The sequence below is a fragment of the Schistosoma haematobium genome, chromosome 1 (genome assembly GCF_000699445.3).
Source record: "Schistosoma haematobium chromosome 1, whole genome shotgun sequence".
NCBI lineage: Eukaryota > Metazoa > Platyhelminthes > Trematoda > Strigeidida > Schistosomatidae > Schistosoma > Schistosoma haematobium.
In genome coordinates, this window is record NC_067196.1 from 76518816 (window position 1) to 76535318 (window position 16503).

Sequence of the window (16503 nt, forward strand, 5' to 3'; positions counted from 1 at the left end):
GTACTTTAAATGAGGACGAATGAAACTGCTGAAGATTATATGGAAGGTTCTCCCTCAAAACTGTTAAAAATGCGCTTCAATATTATCAATGGAAGGTTTGCTCGCAAGGCACTTTTGTCACAGTTAGTGTAAGACTTCAAATCGTAGGGAACCAGTGCTCCTGAATCGTCTTCAACTTGTAATACTTCTACAGGGGAGTCGCCAAAGTTGTAACCATAATCTGCAACATGTCTCATATCAACCAATCTACACTTTGAAGTGTTACAGGTTAGTTCGTTGTCATCTGCTCAACACTGAAATCGAGTCAGGTTCTTCTGAAGTGCCAGTATACCCTCTTGATTGCACATCTCTCTCTCTCTCCAAAGTTTTACACCGTTAGCCAGACTATACTTGTTGTGGAAGACCGTTTATATAAATCAAGAAAAGAAGAGGTCCTAATATTGAACCCTGGAAGATCCCACCAAGACATTTCATAGCCTGAGAGAAATTGAAGTTGTATTTGACCTTAACATATCGAGTTTTTCTATATAAAGTCAGCCAATCCATTAAAGGTGATTTGATACCTAATCGTTTGAGCTTATTGATAAGACATGTATGGTTGACTATCAAAAGCTTTTGAGAAGTCAAGGTAGATGATCTCAACCTTCCCGCTTCGGTCAAGGATGGTTGTCCATCTGTCCACAGCAGTCAGCAGGTTGGTTATACAAGAAATACCCTTTCTGAAACCGTGCTGTCGAGGTGAAAAGAAGCTTACGGATAATAAGTAGTCGTGTATACATTTACATATCAGGGATTCCATAATTCTTGAAGGTATAGAGAGGAGAGCCACCGGTTGGTATCTCGAAGGTTCGTTGCATCGACCCCGATAACTAGTTCAGAAATTTGAGTACACCGCGATAACTCAAAAATTGCCTGTGTTATTGATACAGTTATAATACAGTATTATACGCAAGCATACGAGAACTTGTTGAGTTGTTTTCTGTCTCATAATGATCATGTCAATCACGAGCACCACAGTCGGTTAGGAGTATGACTCATCAAGAATATTTCCAAGTGCTATATCGTCTATGGGAAAATGCAGCGTTGAATATACAGCATATGGAAAGGTAATACTAGTTAACTGTGTGGGTGAGGTAAAAATAATAATCATCACATTTTCGAACGGGAAGTTTAGTCCTAACGTGATTTGCATATATCAAACTTTTGCTGTGTTCTTACGCAACAAAAGTACCATTTCAGTTCTAAAAAATCTATCCTGAGCTATACGTTCGGTAGATTACTTTTTTTTGAGTTTCACTATATTTAATAGTTACCTGTGGTTTTGCCTCAGCTTACTATTCGGTTTTTTTTGTTTTTCACGTATAGACTAGTTTCAGTTTACATCACTCGTTTTGTCCGTTTTTGTCCGTTTTCAGTGTGCATTTTAGTGTTTTTTTTTAAAAAGGTCTTAAGCTTTGCCAGCATCTATAACATAGTTTGCTTCAACACCGTCATGAAAAACTCATGCAAACGTCCGGGATGCCGTTTTGCTGTCACAACTGGCATGCAGTGTGACAACTGCAAAGGTTGGTTTCACGAAGCATGCACAAATCTGACAGCAACTGCTTACAACAAACTCAGCAAGTCAGACCAAAAGTGGGTATGTGTCACGTGCAACACGGACGCAGTAGTCTTGCTGAGTAACATCATTGTCCTACTGACAGGTCTTCGAAACAAGCTGTCAGTTAACTTGGAATACGACAGTAAAAAAACCGATATACAAACAAGAGCGCGCAACGGACTCAAAAATAGGGATGTCGATAGGTATGTCATCGATGGAGCATCCATCAACACTAACGACGACGTGTCGAGGCTCAGTACCATCATTACGTCGACGGTACTAGACTCCCTAGGCAAACTCGGGTCTCCCAGCTCAGGGTCGCTGAACACAACAGTGGTTCCCAAAACCCTGCAGGCGATTCGACCCGCGTTAAGAGAGCCCAAAAGAACCAGGCATCACCGCCTAAGCCGAGCAACCCAAGTGTTGCTGCACGGAAAATAACTGGTGATTTAGTCGCACAGTCTACCCCCAAGACTGTTCGTCCGGTCAATAAAGAGCCCAAGATTCATAAACGCACACTGACCTCCAAAAACAAGTTATTAAACCTGAACCCATCGTGAAACCTGGTAAATTAACAACAGTTCGTGACGATTCTCTCATTATCATGAACCTCGTCGACAATCCTGACCTTCCTCTCAGTCTGCAGGATAAAAACGACAGGATGCTGTGGGGTGAATTGAACAAAAGCTCGAACTTCCTAGAATAGAGCCTTTGACGGTCACCCGGCTCACTCGAGGAAAGGATTCTAAGCATCTAAATCACCCGAGGCTTCTCCGAGTAACACTTAAGAATGCTACCGACGTAGAGGACGTCTTGCTAGCAAGTCACTTACTGAAATCAGATGGTAACGTAAGAATATTGCCCGACATACCGTACTCTGAGCGCAATATCATACGAAACGTCCCTAAAGAATCTCGCGAGAAGTTCTTCCGCGGAAGAAACATAATTGTGCAAGGTATACCGGAAAATGCAGACCCTACTCAATCAAATTCTGACATCAGGGAATGGAAATTCATCAAACAGTCCTTGAGGCTCAAACACATACTGACTCAGCATGTGACGAGACTAGCCAAGAAGGACGGTGATCCTAGACCTCGTCTGATGAAGATAACCTTCCCATCTTCTCACATGGCGGCTGCAGTTCTGGAAGCATTTCGTGCCAACAGACGTCGATTGCCACCTGGAATCCACATGCACCCGGATAGGCCATACGAAGTCAGGACCAAGAACAAAGGCAAGCTGGAGCTGACCATTCCACTTGTGGACTGTCTAAACGATAAAAAAACGTGTAAAGGACAGGGCCTACCACCTCGGCAAACCTCATATAGGTGGGCTACCTGTCCATTCACATAAGGTTCATACAGAAAAACAGGACGAAGCTCATGCGTTCCAAATTGAAAGCATAAACTGCTTATATACGAACGCCGCGAGTTTACCAAACAAACTGGATGAACTACGTGAACTTAGCGACGCTAACAAGGCCCATCTGATAGGAATATCTGAAACCTGGACATCTTCTCAGTTCTCGGATCAAGAGTTAGCATTGCCTGGGATGACTTTGTTCCGCAACGACAGAAAAATAGGAATTGGGGGCGGAGTAGCCATATACATAAGCTCTTGCTTGGAGGTGCACCAGGTTCACAACCTCGAGTTTAACAATCTTGAGGAATCCATATGGTGCTCTGTAAGGTTGTCTAGTACTTCCAGGTGTCTAGTCGGAGTCATTTACAGGAAGCCAACTGCCGACACCGAGTACGATAGTCGTATGCTGGAAGGACTATCCCGCTCTATCCGTCTCGGTTTCACACACATCCTGATTCTAGGGGACTTTAATCTCCCTAGAGTCAACTTCGCGGAACACACGTACACTGGAGGCGACAACTCAACTGAAGCTCGGTTCTTCAACCTCATCGATAACTTGGGCTTATATGAAAATGTGAGGTCGGCAACTCGTTGGAGAAACAGTCAGACACCATCGCGCTTAGACTGTGTATTCACTAACGAAGAATTCCTAGTCGACAACCTCTCAATCCTGGCTCCTCTGGGAAAAAGCGATCATGCCGTCATAGCCTTCAGTTTTGTCATCAAAACTAAGCTAAGGTATCCCAACAATAATTTGCGATGGAATTTTAAACGGCTGAATGTGCGAGCTCTACATGACCATCTACAACAGGTGGCTTGGGATGTTCACCCTCAAATCGATGTGGATGGTCATTGGGACTTCTTGCTGCACACGCTCTTACGTGCTACAAACCATTCAGTTCCTCAAACGGTTCCCAAAAGCTTCAAGCCACCTACAGTAATCAAGAACCGTACCCTCCGCCTCCTAAGCCGCAAACGGCACTGTTGGGCGGAATACAAACGAACTAATAACGATGGAGCGTATAGGCAATACAAACATATCAGGAACACATGCACGAAGGCTATAAGAGAAGACAGGCTTCAGTACCAAACAAAGCTTATGGACAAATTCGCCTCTAACCCTAGAAGCCTATTCCGTTATGCAGCCTCTCTTCGTCAAGCCAAAACAGGAGTTTCTCAACTGCTAGGTCCTAACGGCCCGACCAACAACGATGGCGACGCCGCTAACCTTCTGGCGGCCCATTACTCTCAAACATTTCAACCGGCTGATATCAACTTTATTGACGACAGTTTCATCTGCAATTCCACAGGACTTTCTGGAGTGGACCTAAGCGCTGACTTGGTGTTCCGGAAACTGCAGCACTTACGACTTGACACTTCTCCTGGCCCGGATATGGTTCATCCTGCCATACTGAGGGAGGCAGCCTCAATCCTGGCAACGCCGCTTAGCGTGATGTTTTCACACTCGCTTAGCCGAGGCAAACTACCGGAAAATTGGAAGTTGGCTCACATCACACCAATTTTCAAAGGTGGTCGACGCAATGAACCTTCAAGTTACCGGCCGGTAGCTCTTCTGTCGTTACCTTCAAAACTCATGGAGTCCCTGATATGCGACGGTTTAAATGACTACCTACTGTCCTTAAATTTCTTCTCACCCCAACAGCATGGTTTCAGGAAGGGTTACTCTTGTATAACCAACCTGCTGACTGCGGTGGACAGATGGACAAGCATCCTCGATCGCAAGGGAAAGGTTGATGTCATTTACCTTGATTTCTCAAAAGCTTTTGATAAGGTTAACCACTTGTGTCTTATCAACAAGCTCAAACGACTAGGTATCAAACCACCTCTAATCGACTGGCTTACTTCATACCTAAAAATCGACACTTTAAGGTTAGGGTTAATTTCACTTTATCTCAAGCTATGGAATGTTCTAGTGGGGTCCCCCAGGGCTCAGTACTAGGGCCTCTTCTCTTCTTGATTTACATAAATGATCTTCCTCAACAGGTAACGTCAGACTTATTACTTTTTGCCGACGACGTGAAACTTTGGAGAGAGATACGCAACCAAGACGATATACAGGCTCTTCAAGAGGATCTGACTCGACTTCATAGTTGGGCAGACGATAACGGACTTACCTTTAACACTTCTAAGTGTAAAGTAGTCCATCTGCGACATGTCGCAAACTACAGTTACAACTTAGGAAACTCCTCTCTAGTAGTATCCCAAGTCGAAAAGATTTAGGAGTCCTGGTGCCCCATGACTTAAAGTCTTACGCTAACTGTGACAAAAATGCCTTCCGAGCAAACCTTGCACTGGTAACGTTGAGGCGCATTTTTGGTCAGTTTGACGGAAGAACTTTCCACACAATCTTCAATAGTTTCATCCGTCCCCATTTAGAGTACGGAAACATAGTACTCCCCCCCTCACTCCAAAAGGATAAGGTCACTTTGGAGCGTATCCAACGGCGAGCCACGAAATCAGTTCGAGGACTCAAATCTAAGCCTTACGAAGAACGCCTCCGTTCACTAGACCTTTACCCACTAGAATATAGGCGTCTTAGAGGTGATTTATTAATGGCTTATAGTATTCTTAACACTTCTGGACATCCTCTTAAACACCTACTTAAGCTTAGTTCGAACAATAACCTAAGGGGTAACACCCAGAAACTGGAAACACAACATAGCAAGACGGAATGTAGACACAACTTCTACTCCTTAAGAGTTGTCAAAAGCTGGAATTCGCTGCCGGCCGAGCTAGTCCAAGCGACTTCTCAGGAGTCCTTCAAGAGGCAACTTGACCTATTCTTAAGGACCAAGGACAGCATCGCACTATGATTTACCAATTTCTTTTCCTCTTTTATTGTTAACATACCTAGGTTCCTGCCTGGAGGATTTGGTGATCCCCTGCTACTAGACACGGAAGCCTGTTAAGCGAAAGCTTCTTCTATTCCGTCCACAACCATTTGAACCATTTGAACCATTTTGAGCAACTTGTAACATCCAGCCATATTGTTCAGAATATGTTTCGTTACTGATTTGATCGTGAAGCAGTAAATTATGAATTGTGTACAATTAAAAACTATATAGCCTATAAACAATTACAATGAACAGTTCTTCACACTTTGTGTGCGCAAAAGTCGCTCCACTATACTTTCATTGTGACGATAGTTCTTCATTTTACTCCACATGTACATTCGCTTCCCTTAAGCTCAATAAATATGTCCATCTGAATTGCGTTTGGTCCAGAAGAGTTTCTTGTTACTTTTTAATATGATATTTCTGATGTTTGTTTGAAAAGGGAGTGAGAAAAAGACATGAAAAAGGCACTGTGGACAAGTAGCAACAGATAACTGTTCAGGTTAACCGAGGAAACGGACATACAAAGAAGCCATGGCTTACTCTTCACTTAGGTGACCGAAATAGTTCTTTATTGGTCCATAGCTCTCGGAGAAGTTGAAAAATCTTCAGATATCATAAAGCAGGAAAAACGCTGGTCCTGATGGACTGATCTTACACGTCCTTATCAATAGTTGTCCAATATTACCATTTCAATTGACTGATCGCCCTGTCAGATTTTGGAAGCTGCGAAAAACTGAGTTCGATTGGTCTCGAGTGCTAACCATAGACAGAGACAAGCAGACATATATACGAAGGTGCGTGTGTAAAAAGCTATGGCAAATCATTTATGGACATGCACAATATCACCAACAAGCTTAAAAATAAATTTGTGATGGTCGGATAATTACACTCAACAGTTTGAGTCAACCTGCCATATAGAGTGGTTTTATGATTGTAAGTTAGATTACTTGTATATTGTGATTAAGTGATTGGAGAGTCACTAACACCTGTGTCAATACCAAGCTTGATCATCTTGAGTGGAGTAACGGAGCGTTTTGATAATATTTTCGGCTACGAAAGTTTTATCATTTCTGATTATCGACTTTTGACGTAAACCCTATTTGTAGATGCAGACTAAATGACTCAAGTCTGATTCCCTACACATCGCGTTAGAAAAGAAACAAAGACATGCGAAGTAGAATTATATTTGACAGAATAGCCAAAAAGTCAAGATAAAAGTTAAATAAAGTGCAGCCTAGCGTCTGCATGTCTTACAATCTGATAGTAATCCAGTAAGCTTATCATAATTAGCTCTAAAATATTGAAATAATAAGGTTCATCATGAAGATTGTACATTGATGGAACGTGGGTTTACTGACTGTATACTGTCTTCACTTTCACCTAATGCTTCGGTTGTTAACTGCGTTTCTTTCGTTCGAAATTATGACATAAGTCTTAAAGCATGAACTCACTATAGCAAAACACTTATAATCACGGTGAAATACCAGTTACGTATGTAAACAAAGACATAAATCCAACAACAGTATTTCCCTAAAGCCACAATAGGAGGGAGGAGACGGGGCTTGCAATAAGAGAGTTCTCAATTAAAGTGTCAATGCATATACAATGTTTTCAGTCTGTTTTCATGTATATTACTTTCTTACCAGCTCTCACTCACTATAATAAGTTGATATTCCCAAAATTTTATTTCATTTGTTTCAAGTCGTTTGAGAGACTAGTTAACTTCCATACTTCTGGTTCATAAGTTATTTTAGTCTTGCCCTTCCCTTTAACTTCTAGACCACTACGAAACCTTTTTGTGATACTTGGAGTATACTGGCACCGTAAAAGTTATTGAGGATTTGCTTATTGATCAGAATTGAAAGTTTCCTACTGAAGAGAAGAACTAGATATAACCCATAGATATAACCTTTAGTCCAATCACATTATCTTTTGATAATCTACTTTATAACATGATACAGTCTTGCTGTCCTCATGGAGTAGCTAATGTCGATTTTGGCAGTAAATTATCAGTTTGATCATCCAAATTATCCAGTTATTGTATCGAATCGATTATCCTGTCATAAAACTAACTACTATTACTTATCTCATTGTTTAAGGCCCTTAGATATCAACCGACAGGTTGTAGGTTCGAACCCTATCGCTCATTTACTTAATCAGATAGTATCCCTGGTACTTGTTAATCAGATTACATTGTTACTATTAGTTGATAATTTGTACTATAAACTGGGTATCTATTTAAATCACCTAACTTTTACGATCAGCCAAAATCCTATTAAATTATAATTATTTGAATGAATTATATCGTAAAAAGTGAAATAGGTTGCAACAAGTGTTGTTATTTTCACTTTCATGTGTTTACAATCAGAAATCGAGCAATGTTTGAGACAAAGAAATGCGAAATTCGTACAAAAATTTCTTCTCATTTTTACATGAAGTAATAAATAGTTTAAACAGAACATATTATTCGCTTTTGTTTTTACAGTCTCCTATTTGAACTTTCTATTTGAAGCCACCAAAAAATATTGTTCTCTTCCGAACGACATTCTCTCAACAGTTTTATGAGTCGACTATAGTTACCTCGAATTATTAACTTAAGTCTACTAAGAACTCCAATGTTTATACTTTAAGTAGGAAAAAAGTGGAAACAGTTACAATGGAAAGAGGAAAAATTAAAAAGATTAAAAAAATTAAATTGTGATTATATAAGTCTTCTTTTAGATCTTTCCTTCGAAGCACTACGAAATAATGAAGTTGTCAAATTGATCGTTGAAAAGTGATTTGCTTTGGTAAATATTTGCGAAATTCTACTAGTTTGTGAATGCTGAAGTAATTTGTCACCGATCTTCTGTACATAATGTTCATTAGTGTTCATGACTGTTTAAATGCACAAAAATAGAACCAAAAACCATTGTAATTGAATATATGAATGCTTCAGGAAAAATGTATTGTAGGACGTGAAGCTTTCTAGAGAAAAGTTTAAATAGGACACTAGTTACTGTATTTATTACTTTAATACAAGTTTTGCTTTAGACTTCTGCTTAAAAGTTTAATATATCCACTTTTTCTGAAATTTTACTAATGATAAGGGTGATTTGCACACGATTAAATAACTCAACACCATATTACAAGTGATAGGTGTAGATGGTGAAGATAACTGATGGAGATCAGTGAAGACTGAACTACCTTATGTTATACTTTAAACCCTCTCATTTCATTACTTAATGTGATAAATCTATGAGAAGAGGGAAAATAATCGTCCTTAATGTTTGTGGATGATGTTAAAGTATTAAGAACTGTATATGATGATGATGATAAAATGAGGTTATAGGTAGACCTTGATGTCCCGAATGAGTATAAGAATTGACAATCACCAGAACAAGATACTTGTAAAGTGTGGTTATTTACATAGGCGATTATGGTTAGATGAGCGTTTTTCCCGAAGTTTACTAATTATCAGGTTCTACAAGACATTGTTAGAAATGACCTTCAAACCATATTACTTGGTTGGTGAAAATAAACAAGTTTTCTTGTTTACTTATTTGGGGCCCGTGAGATCAGACCGTAAGATAGGGGAGCAGCTGGATTGATCTCGTCCGAGCACTAATTAGCTCACCTAGAACGTCTATCTATTACCAGTAACCTTCGACTGATCAAGGACACGTCAAGTGTGTGATAACAGCCGAGGGTTCAAAATGGGGGTTCCCACTCTCACTCATCTGATAACCATAACAGAGAAGGCAAACAGCTTCTATTTGTAAAGTCGGGATTTACGAATCACTCATATAATAATACAGAGCTAAATTCTGACCACTTATCAATAGAAGTAAGAAATTACGATATAGGCATAACTACGTTACAAGTGGAAAAACTAAATAATAGGTCTGTTGTAAATTACCAATAATTAAGCGGTGAAATAAACAAAAAAAAACATACAAGTAGAGTAATGCAAAATTATAATAGTTTAAGTACCTTATAGTTATGGGCCAAAATTAAAAATAAAGTTATAATCATTTGGAGTTGATGATCAAGTTTTCTGCCTACGACATGCTTTCAATGGACTGGGACTGTTCTCTCCGTCAGATGATTGTGACAGCTCTGACACCACGTTCCCCTACATACTATATACAGGCGGTTATTAAAACAGTACTACAAAGTGTCAAGAATCTACACAAGAGAGCCTACAGTTTGTCATCACAATTGAAAACTATTCAGGTAGAGTTTGAGTAATCAAGTCTGAACAGATAAAATGCTTATCTTTTTGTCAGAAAGGAAAGGACTAAAACTGAGGATTGAATTATTGTGTAGATCAGTTTTTAGATGTCAACTAATATGGTATCATTAATCATATCGTTCAAAAACGCATAGTTTGATGCAGATTTTCAGTCTACGGATCTAATAAGTTCTTCATTTTTCAATATCTTAAATTTAATTGATTTTCAATATATCCTGTAGTTTGTACGTAAGTGAGATTTATCACGAAAAATGCTTTTCTCCTCTTGTATGTTTGACAAGGAGGAAGTTTATGTTATCAAGACTTAAGAGATCCTAGCAAGTTGTTTCGTGATTGTCTAAAAATGTTTTGGGATAACATTAAAACTATAATTCAACCATTTCAATTTGATTTATATTCAAGTTAATTTTCAAAGTATTACCAATGATATTCTCAATATACTTATAACTCAATAGTAATAATATTAGCCATAGTGATAGTAGTGATAATCACATTCTGTAACATAATTCTTATGAAAATAGGTTGCGCAATCGCTTTGTTTACTCAACTATCAAAAACCAAACACTGGTGGCCAACTGGTTCGTTATAGTATTGATTTACATAGTGTACACTCACAATTCTTCCAGGAATCGAATTCAGAACGTGCGGGTCTCGTAATCTGGTCTTTAGAAGCTGTTTAGTCAAAGTTAGTCGTTGGTGTATGTTTTCAAACTGAATAGTCTCCATAAGCCTCTCAACTTTAGCATATCCTTCGTTACAGAGAATAATTCTTGACAATGCAATAAAGTTCTAATTATTCGATGAAACAAACTAAACTATTGCTGCAATAATTATCTTTTATTTATCATTAAGGACGGAGGTTTTCTGCTAGTTCTTTTTCTATGACATTTTCGTCATAATATGATATATCTGAGCCACAAATTCCAGTATTTTCGACTCTTATTTTCTAAATAAGCAGGCACAAATGTATCAGCCGCTGTGGTAGAATTTTGCAGTAACAAGCTTCGATGTGAGTTGTAAGTTTTTTATGAAAGCAAGTAAGTGGATTTACATGTCTAACATACACAGTAGATAACGTAAGACATATCCAAAGTAATGACATTTCTAAGAATAGTTAGACAATTAAGCAATTAGTAGCCGAGCGGTATGAGTAAGCCATTCAACATGGTCATTTCTGATAAAAAAATATCGAGAATTTAACCATTTGAGTTATTAATGTTTAACAGATCAGTGATCTGTAGAAGTGAAGATATTATTTAAACAAAGTGTCATGGCTTCCATTGTTTCATTTATCATATTAAAGTATTTTTCATCTTAAAAATTTTTAAATTATAAATTAATTGGATTCACTTGGTGTTGTTTGCTTGTATCTTCCCATTGTTGTTTAGGTCGTGAATTGATCAGTCTCTTGTTGGCATATGTGCGTCCTGTGCGGATTGCATTGATATTGCCTTAAGTCACAAGCTTTATAAGCAAAGATCGATAGTGGCTAGAGGTGGAATCCAGGACGCTCGTTTCGTCCTATTTGGGACTCACGAACATTAACTCTGAGATGCAGGTACAACCAACTGACGAGTCCCAAATAGGATGAAACGCGCGTCTTGGATTCCACTGCTAGCCACTATCTATCTTTGCTTATAAATTAATTGGGTTTGAACATTTCTGTTATACTATAATATTATTGTTATCGTTAGATTGATTGAAACAATAATAAGGAGGACAAACCAACATTCAATTTATACATGATAAAGAAAAATTAGTCATCAACAAAATAATGGGCGTATATATATTTGTGTTTGTATTCATTCGTCAAGTCAATTAATAAGGGAAGAATATTCCAGATTTGTCTATTTATTACATAAATAAAGGGTATTTATGAGTCATTCATAAAAGTGAATAAACAAGGGATTAGAGATAGCAGACTTGTTTTTTGTTTCACTTCGTATATATTACAGTAGTTATATTTAATTTAAATGATTCTTCTTATTCATTTAAAAAAATGCATCCCAAAAAATGATGTTTTATGAGAATTAATATGACTTTATCTTCAGAAGAATTAATTATTGAGTCACGACTCAAAAGCTGAATGTTTGTCTACAGCACATTGAGAACGAAACTGAAAGTTAGGGGTTCTCTCGGATGAAACGTAACTGTTTGATGTTATACCATTTTTAATAATTTCTCGGCTGATTTGGATTTTATGATAAAAACCTCATTTTTCAAATTTAAAACAAACTCCTATTAAGTAATGAAATAAGGAATTCGATATTACAATTGATTGAATGCTAATGTAGTTGACTAATTGGTTTGACAATAGCTTTCGTCGAATATTAAAACTGGTTGAAAGCCAGGAAATGACGAAACAGATATTTTTTCTGGTCTGTAGCTGTTTAACAATAAGACTCTAAGACCAGATTGGATCAAACTCAGAACTTTCAGATCTTGTATATTTTAGAATTCATTATTGTAATGAACACTTGAAATTTCAAAAGATGGCTAGAGTGATTAAGCTTTAACTTGCTAACAAGGAGACTCGTGGAGTTTAAAAAAAGGTATGAGCTAGAAATCAATAAAATTAAAAAGTAAATTTTTATTTCAGTTTAGTGTTTTATGTTGTAGTATAAAATACGGTTTGTCCTTTAAGTAATCTCCAACAAATTTTAACTAATCAATTTATTTCTGTTCGTTACTTGCAAACGTAAAATCGATCACTAATAGGTAATCGTATCCCTTACGCAAATATTTTAATGAGAGAGGATAGTGGCTAACAGTGGAGTCCAGAGCGCGTCTTTCATCTTATTTAGGACTCGTCAGCCTAACTTACCTGCGTCCCAGAGTTGATGTTCACTCCGGGACTCAAGCCTATTGCCATTCACTTCAAACACCATCGACTTACCAACTTAGCTACTGAGTACAGATAACCATAGATTTATGAAATGGGATGAAGTCTGATTAGCTTGTATTGGCTGTTTAGTAATTCCTATTGATTTTTAAGAACTGAAATTGATCAGTTTCCATATCTGCTTATAATGTTTGTAACTTAAGGCAATATCGAAACGATCCGTACAGGATGTACATATGTTAATAGGAGACTGGTCAATTGCAGTGCGAAACATCGGTGGGGAGATTAAACAAACAATATAAAATCCATTATATAATTAGTGTTAAAACAGGTCAACCATTTGAAATTTAATATATTACTACATACACCCCAAAATAATTATAAATCTGTTATTTTGGGCAGAAGTAAATTGAATATTTAATCTTTGATTATTCGAATAAATTTTAAGTAATACAACAAAGGTCATTAAAATAAATTGTTTAAATTTCAGTGGCCCTGTATCTGACTCTAGGTAGATCGTATGATTGATTGTTATTGAATGACTGCTGTCGAAATATACATCCTGACTATTCTCTTATATTATTATTGACTTAATACGCGTTAGTGAATAACTGAATTAAATAAGCCAAATATGAGAATGTGTTTTGAACAGGCAATCATGGAGACGAAACAAAGAGGGAAGAGCGTAGCAGATAGAAGGGAGCGAAGAGGAATGACACGCAGTGGAGGTGGCGTGTGAGCCAACTCACTTTAGTCAAACACTGATCGATATTTATAGTCGCATAAAAATAAGTTACAGACATGTGATGAGTAAGATAGGAAACGCATACATATACGCTCATATAAAAGCAGTTAAGGTTTACAAGAGAATAACTGATATGGTCAAAATATGATTCAAATAGAATGAATAAATTGACTTGTCCAGAAGCTAGGATAAGTTATGTGAGCTTAACATAGTAACCGACACTACAAAATGACATTGTAGAGATTAAAAAATAATTCTCATAATTAACTTGATATTGTTTTATTTCTTGTGTGAAAATAGATTGGATCAAAAACGTTTATCAGTAATCTTGAAAATTCTCAGTTATAAATAATTACATTAGCTGAGATCATGAGTCAATTGAAGGTAGACTACCATGAAAAGCCTAGAAGCACTGGATGGCCGTTTCGTCCTATTGTGGGACTCCTCAAAGAAATACAAAGAAATACTTAAGATCATTTACATTTTCATAAATGCTCATACCATATTTTATAAGTAGGAATTTCCACGTTTATTTATTATTATCTGGAGAATATGTGATATATTTCATGTGAATTATGTCTGGCATAATATAAGTGACAATCTTGTGTCAACTTGTTCAACATGAGTTCTCGCGAGATTCGAACCGAGGACCTATCGGTCTCGCGCGCGAACACTAAACCTTTAGACCACTGAGCCCGTATCTAACAGTGTTAATGTCCAGCTTCAACTAATTTAACACTTTGTTTGACATTTGAGATGTCAATTATAAAGAAAATATATTTTATTTATCAAATTAAATACAACAATTACATTCATCTAGAAGTTCTTAAAAAGAGATTTTATTGTAATTGACTAATTAAATGGTGGATGATATAAGCCAATAACATAATTACTTTTCAAATATCATGTCTTGTTTACCATTATTGATGACAGATTAGCTAATTAGATACTTTGTATATAAATAATATATCAATGAATAGTGAATAATATCATGTTTATCTAGTTCTTTTATTATTGACCTAATCCATTTCATTAAATTGCAATGTAAATTCTAATGTACGTGACATGACGTTGTGTGCATATGAAACTTATCAGTAAGCTGTAGCTGTAATCTTGTGATTCGATAAAACAGCTAGAATAATACTTAATATGTACTTAATAATTACTGAAGTCTTAGTCAAAATGAAGGTACTATCTAGTAAGATTTTATCTCACTAATATCAAATTCAAGTAAATTACTATCTGATAAATAAATTTTTCATGTAATCAATACTATCAAGAAATAAAAAAAAGCATAAATGGACTTACCTTTTGTTTTATATATATCCAAACGTGTCTTCTCTGTGTATTTATTACATTTATTGTTATCACTATTATTATTATTATTATTATTATTATTATTATTATTATTATGATACTGATAATGATCCATATGAGTACCATTGTCAGTATTATATTTCTCTGAAAGATTACAGTCATTGATATCTTGATTTAAGTTTGGTTGAGAAAATGAAAATAAATTTTCATGTAAACTTCCAGTTTTTAGTTTTAATCTATGAATATTGAAATCATCATTAATAATTTGATGAGGAGAAATACAATGTCTAGTTGGAGAATAACAGTTGTTAGGTTTATGGGATGAATTTTCAATTCGATTAACTGAATCAATTTGATAATTATATTGAAATGTTGAACGATGCTCTTGACCATCTAATTAAAATACAATAACATAACAACATAACACAGTAACGATGATATTTTATAGATACATTAATGATAAAAAACGAATGAATAAAACGTGATTTTGTGAAGAGTTTCAAATAATTTAAAATGATCTTGATAGAAAGTTATAAATGCAAACCAGCTTAAATTAAACTCGTCATTAAGGAGCATTCACTAATTTATATGAGATCGAACTTCGGATGTTAAGATCTTATGGTGAGCACAGCCCCACTAGATCGTTAAATCACAATCAGTATACTATGCTTTTCAACTACAGATAATTTGTGGTATGGTGCAATACCCAGTTGAAATGTTTTTTGCTTATGATGATTATTTAATAATTACAATTGGAGAAATCCTGAATAAAACTTATCAATAAAATGTAGTGGTTACTCAGCGTGTATATACTCCTTCTAATGCTGGAATACAGGATTCTTACTTAAGCCTTGATAGAAAACAGCAACAGGTCAGCAGGTGCAATTAAAACCGAGAGGATTAGTCGAAATGGTAATAACTTAATGTTGTATGAATTCTCGACGCTAAACTATAGATACATTTACGCATATACGTTTCTCTTCATATTAAGGTGAGACATCATTTTTGAAAAGTCTTCATATGGATAACTTTATACCTTCTAGTCTAGTTGGAGAAGGGGAAATTTTAAATTGGAAACAGTATGTTTTCAAATCTATTTTTTTAACTAAAAGTTTTGAAAATGTTCATGGAGGTGGTACCTTTCTATGCATTTTATTGTAGAATTGAGTGAAATAACAACTAATAATTTTAAACATCACTATCAGAGCAGCATATATATAATATCCATAAGTAACCGTTTCAAAATTTTATAATTATGTGATGGATACAAATTAAGCACGATTGTCAGTTCTCAGTTTTACTGACTAATAAATAACTTACAAGATGTATAACATAAACCCATGCAGTATTGGAAATATTCATTGTTTTCTTTTATAATTCATATATATCTGTGTCTTGTTAGGGATTATTAGTTTCCAGTCAGCAGATTGTTTTGACTTATAATATCCCTTCATAGATGTGCTTTGGGGTTAATGTGTGTAACTACCATTCAGCAGCAATTTAGGCCAATTAAGGCGATTGAACACACATCTCCACATACATTCA

General features: G+C 36.3%; 1 protein-coding gene across 2 annotated transcripts in view; it reads right to left on the reverse strand.

The window, feature by feature from the left end:
• Positions 1–7578: 7578 nt before the first annotated feature.
• The window catches only part of WC2_2 (blue light receptor), a 33545-nt gene continuing 24620 nt past the window's right edge, over positions 7579–16503 (reverse strand). For both annotated transcript variants that reach the window (XM_051209722.1, XM_051209723.1), the window contains exons 4-5: positions 14950–15351; positions 7579–8697 (exon numbers count right to left, since the gene is read on the reverse strand). In XM_051209722.1, coding sequence (XP_051075182.1) covers positions 8522–8697; positions 14950–15351 — 578 coding nt within the window. In that variant the 3' untranslated portion in view covers positions 7579–8521. The remainder of the gene's footprint in view (positions 8698–14949; positions 15352–16503) is intronic.